At 35.9% G+C, this 27,850-nt stretch overlaps 1 protein-coding gene across 2 annotated transcripts; it reads right to left on the bottom strand.

Annotated features, from left to right (window-relative positions):
- Positions 1 to 1,121: 1,121 nt before the first annotated feature.
- On the bottom strand, positions 1,122 to 18,431 carry LOC109072258 (kit ligand). 2 transcript variants are annotated; one of them, XM_042715877.1, is made up of 10 exons: positions 18,300 to 18,431; positions 7,579 to 7,686; positions 6,926 to 6,982; positions 6,677 to 6,832; positions 5,844 to 6,054; positions 5,227 to 5,262; positions 4,434 to 4,525; positions 4,226 to 4,338; positions 3,863 to 3,919; positions 1,122 to 3,745 (listed from the first exon to the last, which is right to left on the bottom strand). In XM_042715877.1, the coding sequence occupies exons 2-9, from the start codon at positions 7,648 to 7,650 to the stop codon at positions 3,889 to 3,891; spliced, it is 768 nt and encodes a 255-aa protein (XP_042571811.1). In that variant the 5' UTR covers positions 7,651 to 7,686; positions 18,300 to 18,431; the 3' UTR covers positions 1,122 to 3,745; positions 3,863 to 3,888. The 2 variants fall into 2 exon arrangements, with proteins under 2 accessions (XP_042571811.1, XP_042571810.1); XM_042715876.1 differs by having other exon boundaries at positions 18,136 to 18,424.
- Positions 18,432 to 27,850: the final 9,419 nt, after the last annotated feature.

Raw genomic sequence — 27,850 nt, 5'->3', positions numbered from 1 at the left:
TGGCTGATGGTAAAACAGCTAAATTTAAAAAAATGACAAAATTTGAGAGCTGAGACTTTGTTTCATACCAAAAGTAACCTACTCTGTCTTGCCTGTCGGCATGTTGTCAGTGTCCTCTTTGCTCCACGATGTATTTTTCACTGTGTGAGAACATGATGTGTGGCATTCATATGACATCAGATGTGTTTTGAATATGTTCTTTAGGTAACTTTTCAGTTTTTGTGCTTTTCACATTTTACTGTGGAGCTTGATCATACCGGACATTTAAATGAAACACAGAATATTGAAGTACTAAATGCTGTGTTAAAATTTTGACATTATGGATATTCCTGGTAAAAGCTTTTGTAAAAAGCCTCACAATAATTACATTCCAGTTGTATTGTTTCATTTAACAGGAAAGAGAATGGTTTCATTAAATTCAATTTTAACCTTTAACCAGCCTACTCAGTACATGTGGTTGTGGTACGTTATTTCCTAGTAAATGGAAAGAAAAGCTATTTGAACCCATCAAATAACAACAAACAACTTCACACACTCTTAAAGGAACGGTTCAAATAAAAAAAAAAATTAAATTCTTATTTCCTCGCCCTCATGTTGTTGCAAACCCACGTTTTTATTTCTTCTCTTCTGTGAGACAGAAAAAAGGGGATTTTTTGAAAAATATCCTGGTCACTTTTTTCAGTATAATAAAAGTGAATTTGTTATTGTAGAGCAATTAAAGCATCATATCTTTTGTAGTCATACAATATTTTCGTGTGAGAAAGTATTATTCTTTATTCACTCACAGTCTCATGTGACTTGTAAAACATTGCAACCGGATCACTGATTGAGTGAGCTGAAAGCAGAATTAACCGATTCACTGGAAAAACTCAAAAGTATGTCTCGAATGAATGAGTCGCTACTTCTCTCATGAACTTTCATGAACTATAATGGATTTCAAAGGAATTCAGTCAATACTTCCTTCTGCAAAAAGAAAGTCATTTGGGTTTAGATGAGGGTGATGAGGGAGCTGTCCTTTTAAATGCATCAGTACATTTTAAAAGGAAGTCAAAAGAAAAAAAACAAAACCTGTCATTATCATGGTTTTATTAGTCGTAATGAGAAGCCCACCCAAGCCTCAGTGATGGTGGATAAATGTACTTTATTCACATCTCATACATATATTTGCATATATTCTTATAAAATACAGAATACAGTAGACTGTCACCCAGTCAATGACTGGGCCACAATTCCTTGTTTACTTTTGGCACCCTGACTGGCTTCCTGACTAGCTGTGTTCTGCAGTCTTACAAATGTGATGCAGGATCCACTTGCGGCAGTTGGGATGTGCCAAATCTGAAAAATCCTGGTATGGTTCCCTTGTACGTCCCTCTCATTTCAGCATCACAAAACGGAGCAACAGTGCCTTCCCAGTAGTTTCAGGGCAGTGGTGGGAATTTCACTGGCTGGCTCATGTGGTCTGTTGTTTGTGTTTTGGGAGGGGGGGGGGGGTCTTAGCTCATTTTTTCAGTTTTCACACACAAAACTCATACAACACTTTGGAATGTTCCACTTATGAAGATTTCTATGGTGCAGCTTATCTGTCACAATGTGTTATTGACTCTTTACATGGAACCTTATCAGAGCACCAACAAATGTTAGCTTCAAAGGAAGCTTCATCACCCTCTAGACAGACTGAGAATTTCTCCAGTTCGCTGAGGTTCCGGAATCAATTCGAGTGTAAAAATGAATTTTGCATGTTTATCATCTGTGACATGTTGTAACATTACCAGCGCTGCCCTGAACTACACTGAAATGGTCTGGAGCGGATTTTAGGAAATCTGTGATGGAAAAAGCAAATACTTACACTGATATGCCCCACTGAGAGCTTCAGAATGAATCGGATTGTCTGATTAACTGCATTAAAAAATCATTGGAACACTACAATAAGAGACGTTTCCATTGCTGCCATTGTTAATACAAGTTTTTGTAAACATCCACCTTAACCAGGACAAGATAGTACTCACCAAATGTCAACTTCACATTACATACTGTATCTTTAAATAACTGATGTGCTCTAACTAAGAAAACGAAAACTTGGCAGACAACAGGTTATTCCCCACAAAACAGGATATAGATCATTATAACCAGTTGGAGAAAGCAGGGTACAAATCAAATCTGATCGCCTCTGAGTTTTGTCTCAAAATCATTAGCACTTGTCTATATGAGTCATAGCTATCATAAATCAGTATGTACAGATTAAGCGCAAACCATGTAAGACGTCAGATGTGAACATGCATAAATTGATTCCAACTCAGCAGGAGACCGAAGCCGGAACCTGATCGTGTTATGCTTTTCTTGGAAAGTCAGCTGAAATGTCCTAGAGGAATTTTCTTGAATATAACTAGTGCAATATCATTATTATATTATTTTTGTTTCTGTAATAAATATATGGCTGGTTATCCAAAAAGAATCTTTACAGGGAGAGCCGTGCTATGAAAAGGCACAAAAATACGAGTAGAAGCATAGATGTAGGTTTTATATTACGGTTACTTTGTAGTGTTAGTGAGATCTTCTGACGGCGTCAAAGGACCACTGAATTTCTTTTCGTAGTGAGAGGTGTACCGTTTTGTCTGATGTAATACCGGTTGAGTTCACTTTGACCCATATTTTAAGTCTTACAGATGCATCTCACTCTAGTATGGCAGAAAAATCCGATTTTAATTCTTAATTAAAATCTACAAACTATAAAACTCTCATGACCATTGACAAAAGCTGAGTCGTCTATAAAATTAGCAGCCACCAGAAATTTTCTTTGACTAAAGGACTTTACAAACACTGAAACAGACTTTATAAAAAGCTGTAATGTGAAACTAACTATATTAATCGCGGGTGGACTGAAAAACTTTAATATTTGATAAATAGCATTAAAAACAGATTCACATAACTGCGTCTAGCAGCTGAGAAGCTATAATGGTTCTTACAAGGTTGCGGCTAGTATGAACGTATGGTTTATTGTCAAAATACATAAGCTTTTAAGGATTGCGGAATATGTTTTAAGGTTGAGACGATCGTGTATTCGTCATCTCAATCGATATTTGTTGCCATGCAGGTGTCATGTCATATTCAGTAATAAATAAATTAAGTCCACACCACCAGTCTATAGTGACAACAAAAACAATTCACAAATCAGATGATACAATCTGAGAATGACTTTACTGATTCAAGCACTCAAAAAACTGAAAAGGCGTCTTATCTGGACACCCAGACCAAAAGGAAGAGAGAGAACAAGGACGAAGAAAGAAAGAAGGAGATGGACCAGTGCAGCCGGAGGTAGTCAATTCTGGTTTAACTCCTTTTAGATAGCCATCTGCTCTCAAGCAACAATATGGCTGCCCTCCTTCTGAACTGCGGCTCCTGCGCTCGAAAAAATGCGCTTGGCTATTTGACATCTCCAGTTGAATCCAATGCTGTGTTGCTTTCATTCTGTTTTTCACCAAATTCCTCCTGCACAGTCTCCTTGCGGTCTCCAAGAGGAGAAGGAAGCTTTGAAGAGCATGAAGAGTGACTCTCTGAAGTTCTCAGAAGGAGCAACCTCATCTACCCCAAAGGGCTCAGCAGTGGTTGATAAGAGAGGGCATCAGTTCTCAAAGAGCAGTTTGTTGCTTTCAGGCCAGTGTGTCCTTCACAATTAGAAGTTCAGTTAGAGAGTCTTTCGGAGGTGGTGCTTATTTGTTCCTGTCCGTTGTGCCGTCTGAAGGAGTGACTGAAATGTTGTTAATGAAAAACTAAATTATGGCTCTGTGAAACTTTATGCATCGATAACAGTATGTGGTAAAGCGGGTTAAATTAATACTTTATTTATTACAAGAACATTATTTACCTGCGTTGGTTAAGCTGGGGCTGGATTTACACTGCCAAGATAATATTTAATCTGTTTCTAGAGAAAGAAAACAGGAAGTTGGTGTTAATTGGTGTGCTGAAACATCTGAATAGGCAGGACAAAAATAGACTTCAAAAATGTTTGGACACTTTAGCAAAAAAAAAACAGAATACTGCAAAACAATTTGTTAGGTTTCATATTATAAAACAAAAATTATTTATAAAGAATAAACATGATTTATTTAATATGTATATAATTTTTTTATGCATCAACCAATTTGAAGTTTAGCTTAAGTTTTCCCAAATTTAGGGTAAGGGCAAAAAGCACAGCACTCTACGCAGATTTGACTGTTGCAGACATTACTTTTCAGATATCTCCACATCTAATGGGGGTATATTGGCTTCCTCTCCTGAGAAAAGGGCGGGACCTTCTTCTGGACTCCGTTCAGTTTGGGGGGTGTTTCTTCTAGATTTAATCTGCATTACAAAAGAACAAAGAAAAATACCAATCAGGATTTAAAGCGAAAAGGCTGTGATGTTGAAGGCTCAGCAGGGCACACCACCACACGTACCTTCCAGACCATCAGAAACACCACCACGGCGATGAACAGGATGGCGAGGAGCGACATAAGACTGCTCTGCACAACTTTCGGAAGGAATGCCCCTACAGAAAAATGAGTGGTTTCATCAGTTTGCAAAGATGCTCTTGTTGAACTGTGACAGATAGCAAGATAAACTTTCAACCTTACAGATACATCAGAGTATATCTATTGAGAACTAAATCCAATATCTGACCTGCATAACTGGATAGTTCTCTTGAAATAAATGTTAAAGACATAGATCACCCAAAATAAAACAAAAACTATGATAAAAAATTAAATAAAATAAAAATTGTTAGAGGTAGAGGAATAGATTACCCTAAATAAAATGAAATTAAAGGGGTCATATGATGTTGCTAAAAAGAACATTATTTGGTCTGTTTGGTGTAATGAAATGTGTTTATGTGGTTTAAGGTAAAAAAACACATTATCTGCCACATCGTGACGTAGACATGTTGGGTCGTGTTTTAACGGGCCATTTTATGAGGGCATGGACGAGTCTAAACTTTTTTTTAAAAAATCTCTTTGGGTTTAAGACTCTAGTCTTTGCAACTTTAGGGATCTTATCTATTCACAAACAGCTTGTAACACTCCAAAGAGAGGAAATTCCAAACAAGGAATTCTGAAGAACATTTTTTTTTCCCTTATAATGAAAGTGAATGGGGACTCAGGCTGTCATGTCTTGACATATATAAACATTTTTGGATCAACTATCCCTTGGATGCATACAATAGTGATGACCGAAGACATTTATGTGATAACTCACCTTTTTCGGGGTCATCAGGCAAACCGTTACGTTTCTCTAGAGAAAGCCACAAACAGAGAAGCATTAAAAGTCTCAGATAGAAACCGTTCATTGTTAGATGCTTAAGAAGTCAGAAACAATCTCCTTTTCTCTCCGCCCCATTAAAAAAGATCTGATCTGTCCGCTTTTAGAAAGAAAGAGCTTGCGCTTGGGAAGATCTGAAGATTGCTCTGTAATCAACATGGTGACAATTGGACTTCAATTCTGTTCACCCTTTCATGCCGTTCACTAGGGAGCATCTCTTGGTTTTGAAACTCAGCTGAGACTCTGTCATAATACCGCTGACAAAAACATCTTGCCTTTCTTGTTTTGTCCAGCGGCTTCGTTTGAAAAGATGTGGAACACACACACATCCACCCACCCACACACACACACAACATGCGTAAAATTGCAACCAAAGCTGCCACAAGAGATGTGATTTAAAAGCGGGTATTAACATCTAAAACCTCTGCTGCAAATGGGCGGCCTTCCACAAATGACATTCTGCGGTTTCTCAATAGCTTCATTAAAAACGACACAGACAACACTCTGCAATATGCGGACCATTCCTTTTAGACTGGTTATGACAGGCGCCTCACCATTTGTACTATGTTGCGCTGATAATGTTGACGGCGTTGTAGTTGTCATTACTGTTGTTTTTGTGGATGTGGGACATGGTGGGGGCTCACAATCCTCGACATCTCTTGACGAATTGGCAGTGTTGAAAAAGTCCTCCACAAATTCAAAATACTTTGCCGTTAGCCACATCTCATTTACGTAGTGACAATCGAATTCTAGCATTGAATCCTCCTAAAGAATCAGAAAAAAATGGTTTCAATTTACAAGTGGATCATTTGTTGCAATGTTTTACTTAAATATAGATTTTTTAAAAATAGTTTTGAATAGAAAAATAAAAATGACAAAATTAATAATAGTTTTATAAACCTAGCTCATTGGTTGCAATGTTACTTAAAAATATTAAAAATCGTTTTAAATAAAAATATAAATTTTATTTAAAAAAATTATATATATATATATATATATATATATATATAAATAATAAATATTCATTTTATAAAAATTATTTAAAACTATAACTGAAAAAGAAATTAATAAAACCTTAATAAAACATGATGAATAGTGAAAAGATGAATAGTTAGTTTCTTGATCATTGGTTTCAATGCTTTACTTCTAAAAAAATACATATTTGTATAGAAATTATAAAAAAAAAATTAAGGCCTAAAACATTGCTGATTGTACTGTTTTTTTCCAAATCATTTTACAAAAGTTCCTTACTCAGCGTGATATTTATAGAATTGATTTTTATAGTTGACTAGAAAATTTGTAACAAAATAACAAAACATACTAGATATTTCAAGATTTCTGCATGAAATACAGTTGTTGTTGTGATCACTTGGTTGAGGTAACTTACCAAGCCATGTCCAATGTGATACCGCATCTCTTGCAGTATTTGGACCAAAGTGCCTATATTATCTTTATTGGAGGATATATTCCCAAACTTCTGCGCCAGGCCTTTTAAGCTCACCTCCAAGTGAAATACATTTAGCTTGACCCAGCACATACCACTCTTGAAGAAAAATAAAAGACATTACTAGATTATCACTGTGTTTGCTTTTATTGCCATGAACGATTCAATGAAAACTGCATGATAACAACTCACCACTTCTTTAGGTATATAACGTAATGTAATCTTGTAGTCTTTTGGAATATTCTGTTTCTAATAGGAGAGAAAGAAAGCAGGTTCTAAGTGCCAAAAACTACAACTACAATGCACATGGTCATTTCATTATCAATAAAGACACCAAAATGTAAATTTACTAGTAAGTAGCCACAATGTAAACATGGAATTAGTCTAATTTGCTTAATAACCTTGGCTTAGGTATAGTTATGGAAGCCACAAACATATATTACATATCTACTTCAAAACATTTTAATCACTGGTTATCAACCTTTCAGCATTTGGCACGCACAGTGATTTGGCATCATACTTCATAAATATTTTGATAAAGGAAAGCAAAGCCATTACACAACTCCTATGTTCCAATAAAGCGATAAACTCAATAATCCTTTCAGGCTGATGATTTTTGATGATCCTAAAAAAAGACTGTCTACAGTAAAAGATTTGATTTATGCATATGACTCTATTATCATACTCTGAACCACATGTCTGGTGCTTTCATTCCAACACACATGAAATACATTTCAGCTCTTTCCCCCAAAGCATCGATAAATCAGCCATCGCTGTTGTCTTTCACAAAATACGCTTGGAATAAAGTCCCTGCACCAGAGAGATAAGAATGTCCAAGCTCTTACCAACAAAGAAATTTTCTTGATGTCATCTGTAATGGGATTTCCTATTTCACTGGAATAGGCAGCAACTGTCATGTACAGCAATAAATGGACACAGGTGCATATCCAAATCTGAAAAACAAGAGGTACAGTAAAAGATCAGTCTAAGTGGTCATATCGAAAATCTTTTAATAATAGATCTGGATTGTGTTCTAGTCTCATTGTTTAGAGGAGTATTAGGCAATACGGAAATTGTTTTCAGTGCTATTTTGAGAACAACTGGGTTAGTTTTGAAAGAATAAATGAACGTTTTTGTCTAGCCAATTTTCAGTCGTCGCTAAAAAGCTTGTTGTCCCATGGTGGCTTAAAGCTTAAAGCATTTGCTCCCCTCTTCCCAGACCTGCGATTTGAGCTTGTTGCATAACATGAGGGAGATTTGCTCTTAACCTTGTTTACAAGGGTGATCCCAGACAAACAATGCATGAGCCTTTTCGGGAGAAACGGTCTAGCGATTGAAAGAGTTTTAGCTTTGCTCGGAGAGGGGGAGTGGAGCAGAGGTGAAGAGCAGACTCATCTGAGGACAGGCTGTTTAGCTGCAAGATGATCTAATTGTGTAATCACACAATTACAAAATTGATGCTCTGCAATTACATATTTTCAAAAATAAGGCTGGTTTTAGGATCACATGACCACAACTGGATGTGTTTCTTGGGAGGCATTAACATTCAAAAACACTTCAAAAACAGCTACAGCACAATACAGGGGTCTCAGTGTATGCTATCCCAAAGTTCAATTTTACATCAAAATGTACATATTTTCCAATAAAATGCCTGCTGGTGTCACTAAGACTGTGCTGGCTATTGGATAATGTTAGCATTCTATTTAGCTGATGTTTTAGCAAACTTACAAGCTGTGTCTCATTTTGAAGGCTGCGCCCTCCGGAGGTCGCATTCGAAGCTGCATACGTCATCGACGCAGTCTAGTAGTCATTGTTTTAGCAAACTTACATTCTCTGTAGCTTTTGTTTTAGTATATTAGCACTTTATTTAGTCCTTTAGCAAACTAGCATTCTTTTTAGCTGTTGTTTTAGCATCAATTTAACATTCTATTTAGCTGTTAGCTGTTTTAGCACACTAGCATTTCATTAGGTATTGTTTTAGCAAACTAGTATTCTTTTTGGCTGTTGTTTTAGCAACCTAGCTTTCTATTTACCTGCTGTTTTAGCAAACTAGCATTCTGTTAAGCCATTGGGTGCGTATCAATCAGCTCCCTAGTTCAGTAGTCTGTGCACTGTTTAGGGAGTCGGCCATTTTAAGGGCTGTCTCAATTGCGAAATCCTTCAAGTGCACTGAAACATTAGCTCCCTGAAAAATCCCACAATGCACCACAAAAACTAGGAAGCGTCAATGCTCACTGTGCTCCCTTACTGCAAATTGTATCACATATCTGAAGCCAAAAACATAAACCACAAGAGCCAACTCGATATATATAATGACACGCGAAGATCTGAAAAGGCAAACCATTTTTTTGTATATTTCAGCATAAACACACTAGACAGGTAGAACACATCTAGTTAACATTTATAATTAATATTCGGCTGAAATGTTGTAAGAACAATATGAGAATAAAAAATAATATAAAAAAAAAGATTGGTCCAGCCTGTTGTTGATTAATACCAGCAGTGACGTTCTACAATGCTGTCCGTTGATGTTGTACGTAGTCATGTTGCCGCAAATTGAGTAATCACTGTCCCATTGTGCAGTGAGTCAGGGTACTTAACAGTGACTGTATCTGTGTATACGATATACTGATTCACAAGCTCGGAAGCTAGGGAGCTAATTGAGATGCACCCATTGTTTTAGAATGCTAACATTCTATTTAATTGTTGTTTTAGCAAACTAGCATGCTGTTTAGTCATTGCTTTAACAAACTAGCTTTTAGCTGCATGGTACATAATGTCCACATTCAAAATAAAGCAAAATAAAATGGCCCACTACATTACTGGATATGCTAATTCTCTCATTAATTAGTCACAGCCTCAGACGTCATGCCCACGGATCGTTGGCCAAATGTCTGTTGCATATGGGACACAAAAGTGGAATCACTTCAGGAGTGTCGAAGTCGTCATCGGATTGGTTGAATATTACAGGATTTCCGGGAGACGTGTGTGTCGCATTCTTTAACGTGTTTACAGCTGTGACAATGAGCACTTATCAGGATCAACTAAACACTGGAGTTTCAAAAGTATGTGAAATATTTAAAGTTCGCACACAGAATCTTTTAAATACGTCTGAGAGTTTTACACACCAATCTGTTATTGTGGCGACATTTCCACGTCCCGAAACGTGATGCTGAACGAAACGAACTGTGATTGGTTGTTTGACATGTCAGTCAAACGGCCTCATGGGTGGGCCTTGGCCAATGAAAACTGCCATGAATTCGTTCTGGCTACGCGAGACTACTCATTAATCAGAATGTCACCTTAATTAAAATGCATTGCAAACCACAATTAACCTTGACTTTAAAAGCTGAACAGTTTTAGCTTGACATAACATTTTGAAATGTAAAACTAGTGACAGGACGTTCAAGAAAACATTGAGACACAGCTCAATACAAATACCAAACATATTTCACCTGAATATGAATAGTTAGAGCAGTAGTGCTTCTAAGATGATGAATTTACAGACTGAATAAGAACATTAGCTATAAAGTTAATGCACAGCATGCTATTTAAAGCACCTCCACTAAACTAAAAATTAAATATAGGAAAATCTAGATAAACTAGTCTGGCTTACTGAAGTTGTTAGATAAATAGTCAACTCATGAACCATCTTTGATTCCATACTACCAGTTTTTTTGAAGACCATGTGCTGGAACGTCTTCGCTGCAGACATGAAAAGTAAAGCCATAAGAAAGAAGCTAGTTTCATCATCGATAGTAAGTCAAAGACCTGTTAAATTGACACAATTCATACTGCTATGCTGGTCATAAGCTTTTTAAAGCAAATCTACAAATTTATAATATATAATAAATGATGCAATAGATTTGATTTCCCAATCACAATAGTTTCCAAAATGCATATTCTTTCCAAAAAGCTCTTCTAAAAACATTCTTCTTGGTTAAACAGGGCATGTTTATTTGCATCAAAACAATAAATAAGACTGGCCACATGTAAATGCTTAGGTATTGCTTTGAATTAATGGACTGCAATATGTAATTCAAAGTAAACAATGCTAATACACATGATGGTATCTGGAATTTAGTATGCACTCTAGTGCTGTCAAAAGACCCGGTACTTCGGTACCAAGTTGGTACTAAAAAAAACTAAAATTTTACGGTATCAGTTTTTTTTTAAGTACCGGTGGTAACGAGTACCCGGTCATCCCGGATCTTGGTGCGCTATCCGAAAGGTGCGCAGATGCGCTCTCTTCATAAAAGCACTGAGATGAGGCGACCTCAAAAGGAGGAAACACACCAAACTAACAAAACAATTTAAAGACAGACCCCCAGATCAAATTAAAGAGTTCAAGCAGGTAAGTTTCACAGTGTTTCCCATACACTGGGAAATATCAAAACTGACTGCAACAAACAGATTTTCCAAAAGGCGTTGACTTCATTGAATAAACATGCACGTGTCAAAGTTTAAACCGGGTCCGGGTGTTTTTATATCACTGTATTTCTGAAGAAAACCAACTGTCTACAGAAAATTATGGATGTCATCTTGCCTGTAATGCCTGAGCAGTGTTTGTGAGTGCAGGCTCAGTGCTTGTTTGATTACAGCCCTTACCGGGGAAACCTCGCTCTCTTGGGCGCTCTCTAGCTCCTCCTGCTGGTAGAGAATGAATTTGCATATGTCGGAAACACCGCTTCTGTTTTGAATATTATGAAATTTTTTAATTTGAATGTCGGATTGAAATGATTGCTGTTATTAGAGTAGTAAATCGTTAGCATAAGCGCGGCTAACGCTAATATAATGAGCATTAGAATTAAGTTTCTTTATTAACTATTTAATGCTCTATAACTTTTATTAGGGTAAAAAAACTGGATGACATGATGATATTTACTATTTTTACACACCAGAGGCTTTTTAATGAATTGTAAATCTAAATGATACGTGCTAGAGAATGTACAAATTAACATTGTTTGTGTCATATCAGTCAGAAAAGCAGTTCTGGGCTTTTTTTATTACAACTAATTTTTTTTTAACAACTTAGTTGTTATTCTTGGCTTTAAAATTCAAAATCCTTTTAAAATTAAATATGTACAAAGTTTGGATTAAATGTATAGTCAAATTTTTTAATTAGCATGTTTTTGTGTTTTGTTTTTGTACCGAAATTGGTTCCGAGAACCGTGGATTTTCACTGGTATTGGTACCGAATACTGAATACTGGTACCGTGACAACACTAATGCACTCAAAAAAGTGGTTAATCTATTGCGAGTATTCCAGACAGCATCACCAGTGACTGTAGAGAGCTCTTGCGTGTTGTGAACCAGATGAGGATTTGTTGAAATTTGATGAATGAAACAACACATGGAAGCCCAGATGTTTTATTGGTTATATTATCCATAATTTGACTTCCTCCAAAACTTTAAAGTGCCTTCATAGCCAAGAACTACGACTCGGCAAGTACTCTGGACACAACAACAAATATTTGTCTGTTTTCGATTTAAACGTGAACAATTCAAACTCACTTGTGATCATATTCAGCACTGACCTCCATAAATCAATAGAGTGTAAGTGAAGCTAACCACTGAACTGATCAACCAAGCTACAAGTTACTCCCTAACCACTGGCATGAGCTGCCTACGTAGGCAGCATTTAAGGCATTATAGGTGTGTGTGAGGGTGTAGGCATCTCCTAAATGCTGTCTCCAGCAATATGTACAATACGTGGCAAATTGTCGCGTATATACATATTAGTGAACACAATGCTAGAATGCAATGCGGTGGGCATGTATTTATTAAAAATAGCTCTGTGTATATAAAAATGAATGATTTTTTATCAAGTAAATACAAAATGAAAATTAATGATTACCTTATATATCTCAAATGCAACTTTGTTTCTCATCATTGTGCTTTATATCTCACAATACCACAATTGCTTCATATCCTGCAAAGTGACTCTACATTTCACATCAATTTTTTCCTCATAATTGCAACTTCATATCATGCAACCCGACCTTGTTTCACACAATTGTGACTTTTTATGTGCCTCTATTTCTCACAACTGCAATTTTTCCCCCCACATAACTGCAACTTTAAATGTCACAACTGTTCATTTCTCACAATTGTAAAATCACATTGAAGATATAAATTCACTATTATGAGGAAAAAAGTCATGTTGCAAGATGTAAAGTCACACTTTGAGAACTCTTTTTTTTTTCTCGTAATTGTGACTTTACATCCTGCAACATGACTTTATATCTAACAAGTGTGCCTTTCTTTTAAATTTCGTCAAAAAAAAAAAAAAAAAGAGGTTTTTATAGGACATTGTACGGACTGCTGTATTATAATTACAAAGAAACCTTGAAAGTGTTTGCGTGCTACAACACACCAAATAAGAGGTCACTTTCACTTAGCCAGACAAAGGAGATGTGAAACAGAACAAATCTTATTATGGCTGACCATGAGCTGGACTGACCACCGGCAGAGACAAAAAGAGAGAGCGGCAACTCAACCCTTCCTTTTGAACACCATGTTAACAGCAACTCTCTCAGCTAGAAAATAAGATCATCGCCAGAGTCATGCTGATCAGACACTTTGATCGCTAGGATTTATTAACTTTGCACACTCCCCAGATGGACATACAAGCTTGTTCTGAACAATGTACCATTCACTACATAATCTTATTAGTGAGAACAGAGCACATAGTGCCAAAAAAAGGTCTAGTCACCATCTATCTTCCTTCTTTTCATCTTTTCACAGTCAATATTTGGATATCTCATGGTGTACATCAGTCTAACACTTCAAAAACAGGCAGAATCCCAATGATTGATATTAGCTAGCCACATATTGGCTACAACACAAACGCTAACACTTCATGCTAACGCACTACAAAGAAAAAGCTAAAGGATTCTGAACATGTGAGAAAAACAATGCCACCTCTTAGTTTTTGTTTTCAAAAAGTGACCAAATGTGTTTCCGGAAGGCAGCTTTGTAAAGCCGTGTGATTTGCTAACACAGGCCAGAGTAGCAAGAGGACAAACATCAGCGGCCGGAAAACTAGCATAATCGTTTCAGCCTCTGTTGAACAGCCAGCGACCAGTATCCACTCAAAAACTACTCAAATCAAATTTGCCTCTGCAAATTGCACTCAGTCTGCCCCGTGTCCATTCATGTGCACTTTACAAACCTCTGGCTAACTGAATAAACATTAGTTAAAGATGCTATCAAATGTCTCAAAGAATATATATGGTTTTCTCAATTTGCTAAGACAGAAGAATGTCAAATTCTTCCTCGGCAGCCATGACTCTACACTTTTGTGGTTCATAATGATTATTTCTTCAAAGTCGAAGTCATTGGGTGCTGCTAAACATCTCAACGCGATGGAAACAATAGGAAAATATGTAGTGGATTTTTACTAGCTGGGTGCAACATCAATCACGTTGCAATGTCCTACGATGAGCGTTTTAATAGAGGGCAACAGGCCACAGGAGTCCAATGAAATGTGATCTGGATATTTGATAGCTAATTTAAAGGGACTCTATGACTGGGTGGGAGCAAAAATAACAATAGACTGGGCAATAGCCTGTCCTGGAAGTAGGCCTTGTATTCGGGAACTAACCAAGAAAAGTAGTTATGCTAATGGAACCCACCCAACGCTTTGAGGAGAACGCTGAGAAAGTCATTTCTGAGAGATAAGTAATGCAATGATATTATCGCGAAATTACATTTTCAATTGCTAATTAAGCCAGACATTGAAAGCTACTCCAGGTAAAACATTTTCTGCAATAAAACAACAGACATATGGAACACATAATACAGAAACCTAACGAGGATCATATTATACGTTAGAAGTTTAATTTATTGACAATACTCAATTTGCAGAGTGCGCCAATGAAAGCAACAGATTTATTTGCTGGTCCGGTGATTTCATTTTTATCATTGGGTTCAATTCACTTTAGAGAGTCCATTATACAATTAAGCTCTTTCCAAACACGGATAAAGTTTCACCCTTTATTGTGATCCGCTATTGAAAACCTTTTTATTTGGACTAGGCTTAGCAGTGTCAAAGCCAAGTGAGTGTCAAATGCCATGTAAGGACTAAAACGACATGGAAACAAAGTAAATAGGTAAACAGACTTAATTAGAATGGTGCAATGATGTTGCTGATAATGTTCGCTTAAATTATGGTTCAACCCATCATTCCTCTTTCTGGTATTTTTATCTCCGGAAAGGCTTGCTAGACTTATTTCAAACCACATATTTATGTAATAACTTATTAATGTACCAGCTTTTTTAATTTGAACAATAAGTCATTGTGTGTTTGGTTTACTGTGTAATCGATTTAGTATCTAGTGGACGTTTCCTTATTGCTCAGTGTAAAACACTTCCACAAGTTGTATTTACAGCGCAAAGTGAATCATCTGATATGAAATCAGATGTACATATCAGAAACTTTCTCAAATGTAGACAAAACAACAAACTGCTGCAAAACTTCAGCCCAAACAGGAAACTAAAATAATTAGCCTACATAACAAAATAATTTCTAGTAAAATCCAGAAAATCTAATGTTACTAATTACCTTTGACCATACGCTCCAGATTTATTCATCAAATATGAATTCTTTATTACACATATCGTTTGTCATAGTGCTGTTGGTGCAGTTGTTTAACATTAAGCTATTACTCTAAATGTAACAGTTATTTTTATCATCATAAGGGAGGAAAAAGCCTTTTGTGTGTCTTATTGCTACTACAATACAATACAATACCTTTCACTTTTTAAGTAACTTTGGTTCACATATTTTTCAGACGTTTTTTCTATTTATTTTAATTAAAACTAATTATTCAATAAAGAGTTATTTACACATTTGATTTGAAGTTATAAAGTATGTATACTGTCTAACAGAAAAGACAACAGTACATGATTTATGGCCATTTTATGAGGGAAGTGACTAACAACCAAACCCATAAATCTCTGTGAAACATTCAGTATTTAGGACTTTTCCACAGTTAACAGGACATTGCTTAAGGATTGTGTTACTTCAGATAAAAAAAAAGTTGAAATAACATCAGAAAAGTTACTTACAACTTAAAACAAGCAGATGCCATTGCTTCACAACCTCGTAGTTTGTTTTAGCTCTCTTGAAAGATGTATGTTATCACTAAAACCAGTTTTAAAGATTGTGAATAGGATTACTGTTGTGGTCTACACAACATAAGTTCCCCAAGTTAGCTCATTTCATTTGAAGTGACTTCACAGCTGAGGTGCTAATATGCATGTCTAATTTCAGAGGCTTAACATGCAAATCACATCTGTACATTTAATTCAGTCCTTACACAAGAATGTCATCTGCTATATAGCTGCACGTTTCACGGCACAATGAAATCTTCCAGGAAGGAACTGTGTTAAATAAGGCTATATGCTTCTTGTGAACGTGTATGAAGAACACACTACACAGAAATCTGGTATTACCTGTAAAGAGAAATTCAATACTGCAAAAAAAGCTTTTACTTACTTCAAGATTGTTAGATTTCAATGCATAACACTTCCTCATAGTCACACTGCAAACTCTGTCACTAACTTATTTTTGCCATTGGGCATGGCATATGATTAAAGGTGTTTTGTTTCCATGCAAGATATTTAACATAATTGAGCCTCAATTTTGGCAAAGGGCTGAATGTAAGTGCTGTACAATTATTTCAGTGATTATTCATGTACTACATTTGGTTTCTTAACTCAAGCCACAGAACACTGTTAACTGATTGAAGGTGTTCACACAACATTTTCCTCATACATTAAATTCTCACCGATAGAATAACCACACAAAAATCAAATGACTCAGTCTTGTTGAGAAATCAAAACATTCACGTGCACAGAATGAGCAAGCTTTCCTGTGCTTATGTTAGCAAATGATTAACTTTTATTTCATGTAAGGTTACAAGTAAGCATGGTAATGAGATTCAATACAGTGGAAGGTGTGTCAAAGCCAATAAATGCAGTTTTTAAAACAGCCAAAGTTAAACATAAATGATGTTTTACTTGAATTGTTTTACTGAAGCAGCAGTCTAGCAGTCTGTGTGAATGCTCTCATTTTAAGGTGCCATACTTATGGCAGACCAAGGTTTAAATTCAAGCCTCAGCCGTTTTCCCATCCTGGTCCAATTTTACATCTCTCTTCTTTATTCTGTTTCTTTATCACTGTCTATCAATAAAATAGAAAAAAAAATACACCAAAAAAAAAATTTGAGTCTAGGTCTTGGTGAGCACCACATGCCAATTCTTCATCCTAAAACTGCTTACTCCCAACAAGATGTAATGCAAATTCCCAGCAGGACTAAGAAGGTGCAAGGTGAACGACTTCTGTCTCTTCAAACATCGATAAAGAAAGACTAAGTCTTATTGAAAGTATATTTACAACATTTCATATTTTTTTGTTCATTTGAAGTAAAACGCAAAGCCTCACCTAAGGCAAGGGAAGCGTTACTGATGCATTTCGAGGAAATATCCCCCACATCCCCACAACCACCCCCACCCCCCCCCAAACCCCAACACTGTCAATGAAAAACCATTTCCCCTGGCTTATTTCCCGTTGTACAACATGTCCAAGACAGTGTGTAATGTATCAGGAAAATCTAGTTCTCACAAAATGTGTATGTAGACGTCCAAAGGTCGTGTCGTTTTATCAGTATTAATTTACTCTTATCTACTCTTTCGAGGACTTTATATTTATTGATCATGGATCATGGTTTTGATATCGTTTCACATAAATCATCGAGAGGACACCACAGATTGTCGAAGACATAATATTCTCTAAAAGCTGATTTTGTTATTTGATCAGATCGAATTAGCCTATGCACGCATAGTGTGCCACTGGAATGGAACACTTAAGCTTAATTCCTGCCTAAATTCTTTTTCGAAGTTGCACTTCCTTTGCCCATTTCTGGTTTAAACGCCGAAAATGCAAACTGAGCAGAACTGACGAAAAATGGTTGTGACAAGTTTAATGGATGGAAACAAACATGCTGTTACAGTATAACGACGCTCGCCTCCGCGAGATCAAAGCATGTTTGTAGGAGCCTAATTAACGAAAAGCGTCAAGTTCATTATAAATAATAAACCATTAAGTAACTAGTCCTTGCTCGCCCCCACCTACTAATTAAGTGCGCACAATTGCGCGCTTTCGTGCGCATTTAACGTCTTAAAATAGTTAAATGCTCAACGATGCGAGAAAGTCAATTCAGACTGTCGCGTCAATGTGTTGTAATATAAAACACGCTATCGTGTTCATTTACATGTCCTCCAGTTATGTTCTGCAGACAGCGCTATTTTACAAGTGCACGTAGCAAAAACTAATGCAAATCACATGTGATTCACGATAAATTTGATCGCGTTTAAAGCAAAAGCCGTTCACTTACGTTTGACTTCTTCATATGGAACGAGAGGAGTAACTCCAGTGTCAGCGAAACCCTATTTTATCTTACTTCGGCGGGCAGGGGAAAGGGTTTCTCTTCATCCCAAAGGTACATATCCAAAATCATCATAAAGTAGAATCCAAGTCGGGAGGGAAAAAAGAAGTCACCTAAATTTGCGTAATGATGGTAAATATCCAGGTAGACGCGTCATACCGCACGATGGAGGACGGAAGGCTGCGGAAAGAATCAAGAGGTTTTTTTCCCCAAGAGCAAAGCCTTTTTATCGTGTGACTTCAGCGCACTCCCGCCCAATAGCCCACCCCAGTTTCTCTCGATCGTCTGCTGCCCTGGGTCTCAGTCGATTTCACAATCACCATCCAAACGTCCAACTGAGATTTATTTGATGGCAGCGTTTTCCTGCTAATTTTCGCAGGATGGAGTCGCTTGTTTGCGGCGTGTCGTGACTGCAAATAGTTTGTTAGATGTTTTGTAGTGGAAAAAGTCTCTGGCGCGAGATGTTGTAGACATGCTTAGTGAATGTTGGCATCGTTCTGGAAAACGTTTCTTCATGTGCGCGTGTTTACTCCATCTTATTCATGTAGGCTACTAACTATAGCCTATATTAAGACGTTTTAATTAAGACGAAGAACGAAACACTGCTTTGGTTTTGCTAAACTGGATTTTGTTGTCATGAAAACATGAAATGAAGCGCAGCTGACCATTCAAAGTTTTGTGAAGAACCATCAGCCGCTGTTTTTATGTTCACGCCGAAGGCTCTTTGGTGGTTTCATGTTACACATTCTTGACATTTTATCGAATATGCAAATCAAATTTGTTCGAATCCCACGTGTTTGACTTTTCTGTTTCGAATGTGGTCAAATGTGACAGCCGCGCGCTAACACTGAGGCAAACAGTGACATCTACAGCAGTGGCACAGTATTCTGGCCAAAACTGACTAGATTGAGGTCACATGGATTGTACCACACAGAAACGTAAATGCGCTACAGTATGTAACTATGTTGATATAGATGTGAAAAGTCCTCTGAATAACTTCCACCTATGACATATGCAAATATTATTATGTGTCTCACCTGTTTCAATGGATGTGTCAGTGGAAGGACAACCACCTAGGGAACAGTACACAGATTTAAGTCACTATAAATTTAAGAAGGGCCCCCAAAGTTTAGCTGTCTGTTACTGGAAAATGAAATGTATTTATGTGCTAAAAATTTAGTTAAAGTTAAATATTAATGTTAATCTGTAAAAGCAAATATATAATATAATATAATAATAATGTCTGGTCTCATGAAATCCTACAAACATACTTACTGAATATGAATAAATTTGTATATAAATACATAATGTATTATATCAAAAATATAAACAATGAAAGTTTTGGAAGGGGAATAGGCCATTAATAAATTGTTTTTAATTATTTGAATATATATTCGGTATAGTGCAGAAAATCTCCCCAATACCACATTTGCATTTTGCAGTCTACATAAGAATAATGTGCAATCAGTTTTTGTTTTCTTTAGCACTTTTATAAGCAGCATATTTACTGAAAAATCACTTTGTTACTGACATCTCCATTTCATTCCTGTGGGAACATTCTTTAAAGCTTGTCTGATGAACCAAAACTGGTGGAGCTAAGGGAATCAAATATGTTTTTATTTTTTTTTTTATTTTTTTTTTAATAAATTGTACAGTTTACCCAAAATGGACCTACTTAGCCATTAACACGGCACTGGGGCAAGTTGTGCCACTGCACGTGTATGGCCCTATGTTAAAGATGCCATATAAATATCCAGTTTCCGAACATAAAAAAAAGTTATTTCAATTGAGCAAAACAAACCTAGCAGATCTTACCCAGCTTTCCTCTACTGCAGGGGTGAAAATCGCCCTGGTTTTAGTTGTTGTGTTTTATCTCTGAGTATTTCTTACAGAAACAATGTTCAGTGTGTCGACCTTGACCAAACCTTTGCACTCTTTCTCCTAAGAGATGTGTGGTTTTATGGGTATGTCCGCTCTGTGAACTAGTGAACTGTCATACATCTCTGATAATGATTTCATCTATTATTACAGCTTTTTCCTCTTTCTCCCACTCTGACCAGGCTGTCACGGGTTTCACTTCTGTGTGTATTGGAGGGGTAACTTAATCAGTTTTTATTTCCTTGATATTGGTGTAACTCAGCGGTTCTCAATTCCAGTGCTCGCGCCCCCGGCTCTGCATATTTTGCATGTCTCTCTTTGTTAACACACCTGATTCAGATAATCAGCTCACTTAGAAGTGAGCTACGTGCATGGACTATGTTTCCCGTTGACATGGTCCCTACACAGTGTTCATTACTCCCTACTCCCTGAGCAGGGGAAATCTGTTGACAGTTTTTACCTCACTTCAGAACATTCATTCACGGATTGTGCTGACGGGCGCAACGTCTTCACACACACGAACAAGTGTGACATCATATACCTCTGTAAATAAATACAATTTAAATTCACCGTCTCGCACATCTTCAATGCACTTGAATGGAACATCTACATTCGCTTTGAACTGGAATCATTTTTGGAATATCCTGTGATGTCCACTTCGCAGGGCACTTTATGTTCGAATGAGAAGAAGTCTGAAGTGATAAGAGAAACATACAAAATGTGAGTGAGCAGCGGGGGCGCGGAGGACTGGAATGAGAACCAATGGTAAACGTGAGAGGATCAGACAGAAGTTTAATTTTTTCTCTCCATGACAGACACTAATTTAAAAAAAGCTGCTGAATTCTTGCAGTTTACTTCCTTCAACACTAAAAAATGCATCAAATTCATCATTTGTCCCTCTTGAGCGTGCCCATACTGAGAAAACACAGGGGCTTCCCGGACTCTTGAGAGACTTATTTTAGACCTCCAGGACTTGATGACTCTCTGTCTATAAATTTGTTTCCAACCATCCCTTGCTGAGCCTCTAGGAATGCGTGTAGGGAATTTCTTAGCGATTAGGAGGATATGTGTTGTTGTTGTAGGGTCACACAAAATGCAGAAAACATTGATTAAAAAATGTCTATGGCATGATAGTTTCATTCATGGTTTCTGCATCTAACTGAAATCTATATGAAATTACAAATGGCCATCTATTTTATTTACACACATATTACATTTATATTTTGTACATAAAAATGTGTACGTATACAGTTGTGGTCAACATTTTACAATGAACTTTGCAGTATCTGCAAAATGTTCATTATTTTACCAAAATAAGAGGGATCATAATCATAATAAAAAATGCATGTTATGCAAACATTTCAAAAAAAAAAATCAGTGCATGTATCTATCTTTGTATATGTGAGTATGTATAAATATAGACTCTCTCTATTCATATATTCTCATATGTATATACAGTACTCACATATTAATAATGTAAAAATATATGTATATTTTAACTTCATACAATAACAATTTAATATGAAAATGTCTGTTGATAAAATATATAAATAGATATGTATCACAAAATCTTAAAGCAAGTATTTTTGGTGATAGGTGCTGGCCACTATTTTATGAGACCAAAGCCTCTCTTAAGCTACTGCATGTTCCCAGTAATACATCAGAATTTACTGCTATAAGCAATACCATATGTTGGGAGGGCTGGAGAAGGGTGTTCCCGAAGAGGAGGAGAGCACTGAAAGACAAGAGCTGGTATGCACAGCACTGCTCACAGAACAAACAAAACCTGACAGATACAGATCTAAATGTAATTTGAAGAAGGTCTAATCTGCTCCCTGTCAATCTGAGAAACATTTCATGAGATAATGCATCGCTGGATCCCACCCAAATAAAAATCCATTTCCAACCGTCTGCTCCCAGGACCTTTGCCATGTCAATTGGTGCACTGTTTCAGCCTAAAACATATTGAGTCAAGAAGAGAAATTCTTAGAATTTGAGTCATAAAAAAGAGAAGCCGACAGAACAACATTTTCATTCATGTCAAGAATACCAGAGAAGCGACCATCTGACAACAGCAACATTGTCACCTCCCAGAATTTTTCCCCAAAGAGGTCACACCGAGTCACTTTCTAACACAGAGCAATAAAGCAGACAATATCCAAATCCAGCAACTCGTACCGGCTTATTGTCCTACCTTCATTTGTCAAACTGTTTATTACATTGTTTACATTTTCAAACACATTGGACAGTTGTGCAGCTGAAATAATATGGTTCGCACGATCCAAAAAAGTGATCACAAGTGCTCAAATTGATTTGTGAAGACCTCGTCCATACACAAAATGCATGGCAAACAGCATAAACCACTGATCATAAATTACTTAATGACTCTGTCTCTAGAGGAACAATCTTATAGCTGGCAGAAGAAACATTACATTTGGGGTGGTGTAGTCACAAGCTATTATACTGCATATTGTTACAAGCTTAGAAATACTGTTTAGTTAAGCCAGCATCAGAATTTACCTACAGGCTTTTTGTAGCAAGTGCCATAAAAACAAATTATTTGCCCTTACAGTAAGACAGGAAGTGCACTGTTTATTATTAGTGATTAACAACATCAGTAACAGTAATGAAACTAATAACTAACTGACTTAATCAACAGAACTTACAGTTTTTATCTGGTGTATGATAAGACTTGGGATCTCATTTTCAATACCGTATCACTAATGCTGTAATTATTTTCATGTTGATAGCTGATAAATTGCAAATATTACAATTTTACACTATTTTGTATTTATTTTTTTAAGTCATTTACACATTTTATTGACACTTTTCATTAAGTGTATTTAACTAAAATCATTTTATTATAATTTTAGCCATCAGTGTAATTTAGTATTGAGATACTATTATAGTTTTTTTTCTTAGTTTAATTATCAATTAAATTAAATGTCACTATATATACACACATATTTAAAATAATCTTTATGTTTTTTCTATATTAATATGGAGATTCAGTGTGAAATTATGACAGTATAAATATATTAATATGTGATTAATCATGATTAATTACAGAAAAATATTAATTATTTTTGTTGATTGACTATATGTATCATTGATTATATATAATTTTTTTATATTTAAGATTTTATTTTAAGCAACAAAATGTATACTTTAGTTAACTATAATAACCCCGTTATTACTATAATTAATACTGTAATGTACAGTACGAAAAATAATATTTGGATTTTCAAAAAATTTACATTTAACAGAGCTATTTAATATATTATAAATATTAATATATAAATAGTTATATAGAATCTTTTTTTTTTAATTAACTCTAAGTGAGCGTTAGATGACACAAAGGTAATCTAAATTTAAAAATAGCATTTAGCATAACACTATACCACTCAGAACACCTTAGTAACCATATAGCCATGCCCTATCAACCACCCAAATCATTCTAGCCAGCTTTGCACGTCAGGCACTGCTCTCATTTTCTTCAGAGAATGAAAAAAATGTAGTTTTAATTCAAGACATGCAACTCTAGAGTTATAATCATGTATAAACATTACATCTCATAAAAAGTGATGGATTATTATTATTATTTTCAGATTTAATTATGCTAGACTACTCTGTCAGCACCCAAAAACCACAAACTGAAAGATTAACTAATCAAAATGACATTAATTGAGAGATTCAGAACACACACACTCTTCCTTCACCAAATAAAGCCTCAGTTGAGCTAGTAGAACATGCTGAAACAGATAGTTTCCTTTACTTTTTTTCTAAAAATAAATTAAAAAAAGCAATATTATTTATAGTTTAAAGATGAGTTGTCTAATGATTTATAATTTCATTTAAATCTTTCAGCACCCCTTATAAAATTCCTAAAATTCAAAGAACATTGAAAGTGAAAGCGCCTTTGCATAAAAAAAGTCAGTCAAAATATAATTTTTTTTGACATCCCTAATAAAGCTGCCATTAACAATTCGTAATTTGATGACATTCCTAATATTTTAAGCATGCATACAATTTTAATTTTTTTTTACTAAATATAAATGTAACTATTTAATTAATTAATTTTATATAATTAAAAAAAATAATTTAACAAATGTTAATGACTAAACATAAATAAATAAATAAATAAATAAAAGTACTATTCATCATTTTATTTTTGATTATTTTATTTTTTTAACCAAAAATGTTAAGCCATTAAAAAAAAAAATATATCTATATATATATATATATATACAGCTGTCAAACGATTTAAATAAGTCATATATCTGTTCTGCATGTTTATTAAATGGAAATCTTTCCATGTAACCCCTGGAACCTGCTTACATAGCACTGGTTGGGAATCACTGCTTTAGGTGTCAACATCTCGTAAAGCTACTGGAATGGGGCAGTTGAGGCGGATCACTTCACTGACTGAATGAGTGCCAAACGCACTGGCCCATTTCAGGACACAAGTACCAGCTGGTGGCCGTTTGGTTCGCTGGTGATGATAATTCAATATGATGTACCTTCGGGTTAAAGCTGGATCAAGGGACTTATTGGAACAGGTATAAGGCAAGAGTCACAAACACAACGTGGCTGTTTGTTATTTGCTCTGGGACAATTTCTCTTTTGTTTTTTTATTGGAGTAATAAAGACATACAAGTTTGTAATGACGTAAATAATGAATGACAATTTTCATTTTTGATGGAACTATTCCTAATTAAGTCATAAAATTTAAACATTCAAAGAAAGGCTCTATTGGAACTGTAAACCTCTTGGCAGGTGGGGGAGAGACTTTTCACTAATACACAATGTTCAAGGCCTAGGAGGCGATTTGTTGCTTAGTCAGCCTATACATCTGTTAATGTAAATCCAATCCTAGCAATCCAACTCAGATAAGAAAGCTGAGTTGTAATGCTGTTAGATTTATGCTAGTTCTTCTGAGAATCAAATACTCTCAGGACTGGCTTCTCTTTAGGAGTGGACACAACAGTTGTAACCTAGTTACACAAACTTCTTTCCACACTTAAGTCTTGCTGCATTACATCTAGAATTACACAATATGTAGATTAATTACTCAAGTTAACCAGCATGAGCACCGCAAGTGAAGTCAAAAGTATTTCAACTTTGAAAATGTATCTTGAGACTTGAATTGAATGTTTGTAGTAGGAAAACTGTAAGGCAAAGGGAAAAAAATGCAGTTTACAACAGTTTAAAAAAAATGTAAAAGAAAAAGAAATCTAAAGATTATTAACATGACATCCCAATGAGTTTCGATATGTAAAGGTGCTGGTCATATAATTAGAATATCATCAAAAAGTTGATTTATTTCACTAATTCCTTTCAAAAAGTGAAACTTGTATATTATATTCATCCATTACACACAGACTAATATATTTCAAATGTTTATTTCTTTTAAACTGACAACTAAGGAAAATCCCAAATTCAGTATCTCAGAAAATTTGAATATTGTGAAAAGGTTCAATATTGAAGACACCTGGTGCCACACTCTAATCAGCGAATTAACTCAAAACACCTGCAAAGGCTTTTAAATGTGGCGAAGGGAAGGAAAAGATGAGGTAGAAAAAGTGTACAAGCAATAGGGATAACCACACCCTGGAGAGGATTGTGAAACAAAACCCATTCAAAAATGTGGGGGAGATTCACAAAGAGTGGACTGCAGCTGGAGTCAGTGCTTGAAGAACCACTACACACAGACGTATGCAAGACATGGGCTTCAGCTGTCGCATTCCTTGTGTCTAGCTGCTCTTGAAAAAACAGACAGCGTCAGAAGCGTCTCGACTGGACTGCTGCTGAGTGGTCCAAAGTTTATGTTCTCTGATTTAAGTCAATTTTGCATTTCCTTTGGAAATCAGGGTCCCAGAGTCTGGAGGAAGAGAGGAGAGGCACACAGTCCACGTTGCTTGAGGTCCAGTGTAATGTCATCTGCTGGTGTTGGTCGACTTTGTTTTCTGAGGTCCAAGGTCAACGCAGCCGTATACCAGGAAGTTTTAGAGCACTTCATGCTTCCTGCTGCTGATCAACTTTATGGAGATGCAGATTTTATTTTCCAACAGGACTTGGCACACAGTGCCAAAGCTACGAGTACCTGGTTTAAGGACCATGGTATCCCTGTTCTTAATTGGCTAGCAAACTCGCCTGACCTTAACCCCATAGAAAATCTATGGGGTATTGTGAAGAGGAAGATGCGATATACCAGACCCAAGAATGCAGAAGAGCTGAAGGCCACTATCAGAGCAACCTGGTCTCTCATAACACCTGAGCAGTGCCACAGACTGATCGACTGCATGCCATGCCGCATTGCTGCAGTAATTCAGGCAAAAGGAGCCCCAACTAAGTATTGAGTGCTGTACATGCTCATACTTTTCATGTTCATATTTTTCAGGTTGGCCAAGATTTCTAAAAATCCTTTGTATTGGTCTTAAGTAATATTCTAATTTTCTGACATACTGAATTTGGGATTTTCCTTTGTTGTCAGTTACAATCATCAAAATGAAAAGAAATAAACATTTGAAATATATCAGTCTGTGTGTAATGAATGAATATAATATACAAGTTTCATTTTTTGAATGGAATTAGTGAAATAAATCACTAATCACTAAATCACAAATTTTATGACCAGCACCTGTATATATATATATATATATATATATATATATATATATATACACACACACACACACACCCACATATATATATAAATATATACTGTATATGTGTGTGTGAGTGGATTCTCTACAAATCAAGGCAGGATTCATTGCTAGAAAACATTCCATTGCTGTTGTTTTCATTTGATTCATTTCTCTACATCTATTCCAAGAATGCCCATATCTTGATCAAGTCAGTAATGCTGATGACGTCCTCAGTCGACTGACTGATATCAGCTGAGAAGCAACGTGAGCTGAAAGAGCAGAAACCAGTATTTACTCAGGTCCAACATTAACAGTTTTTATAGGTTTATGTATGCTTTGTTTTGCCTGGAGGCTATTCATTAGAAGTTCAGAGGAATATGTGTTTTACGTGCGTGAAAAGGGAAACTGAATGGCACACTATGCTTAAATATTTGACTGTCAAATTTGTATTCATGCACAGTGCACACACATGTTGATTAGACATTGGCTCCGGATGTGGACTGCCTCGCACGTATGGTTGTTTCAGAGACTACAACATGCTTCTTAATTACAATTTGCCTTATAATGCCACTAATATTAAAAGTTCCCTCAAAAGTACATAAAACCTAATTCATTCCAAGGAATTTTATAGATGGCAAATGTAATATTTGTGGTTTAATTGAGGGTGACTTTGAAAATTGGTTGCTTGTGTTTTACTTGTTTAGTCAAGTGTGGCCTCAGACAGCACTGAAAGGATTCCCATAGGCATTTAAAACAAATGTTGAAATTGAATGAATTCCTTTGAAATGGAATTAGAACTGGCATTGCCATAATTTCATTTGGTACGACTGAAATGTCACAGTAATCTCTGACTTTCTGTTTACTGCTACTTTGACGCAACTGTCTTACATCAAAGAAAAAACAAGGCTCTTAGGTAAGTGAGCTAAATATTGTGGTGCCAAGTAGTCCAGATGCACTAGTGACCAGTGTCTGAACTCGTTCAGCTATCTAAAATGCTTTAAGGTCACAGTTTATTACCCACTATTTCTCATTTCCAGACTTTTCTTCATGCTTAATGTGTCTTAAAGTGACAAAAAAAGAAAATTCTGTCTGTATTCACTCACACTCATGTCATTCTCTGACTTTCCTCTGTAGAACAC

The sequence above is a fragment of the Cyprinus carpio genome, chromosome A25 (assembly GCF_018340385.1).
Source record: "Cyprinus carpio isolate SPL01 chromosome A25, ASM1834038v1, whole genome shotgun sequence".
Classification (NCBI taxonomy): Eukaryota; Metazoa; Chordata; class Actinopteri; order Cypriniformes; family Cyprinidae; genus Cyprinus; species Cyprinus carpio.
Note: the sequence above shows the minus strand (reverse complement) of the source record. Positions and strands in the feature narration are given on the sequence as shown.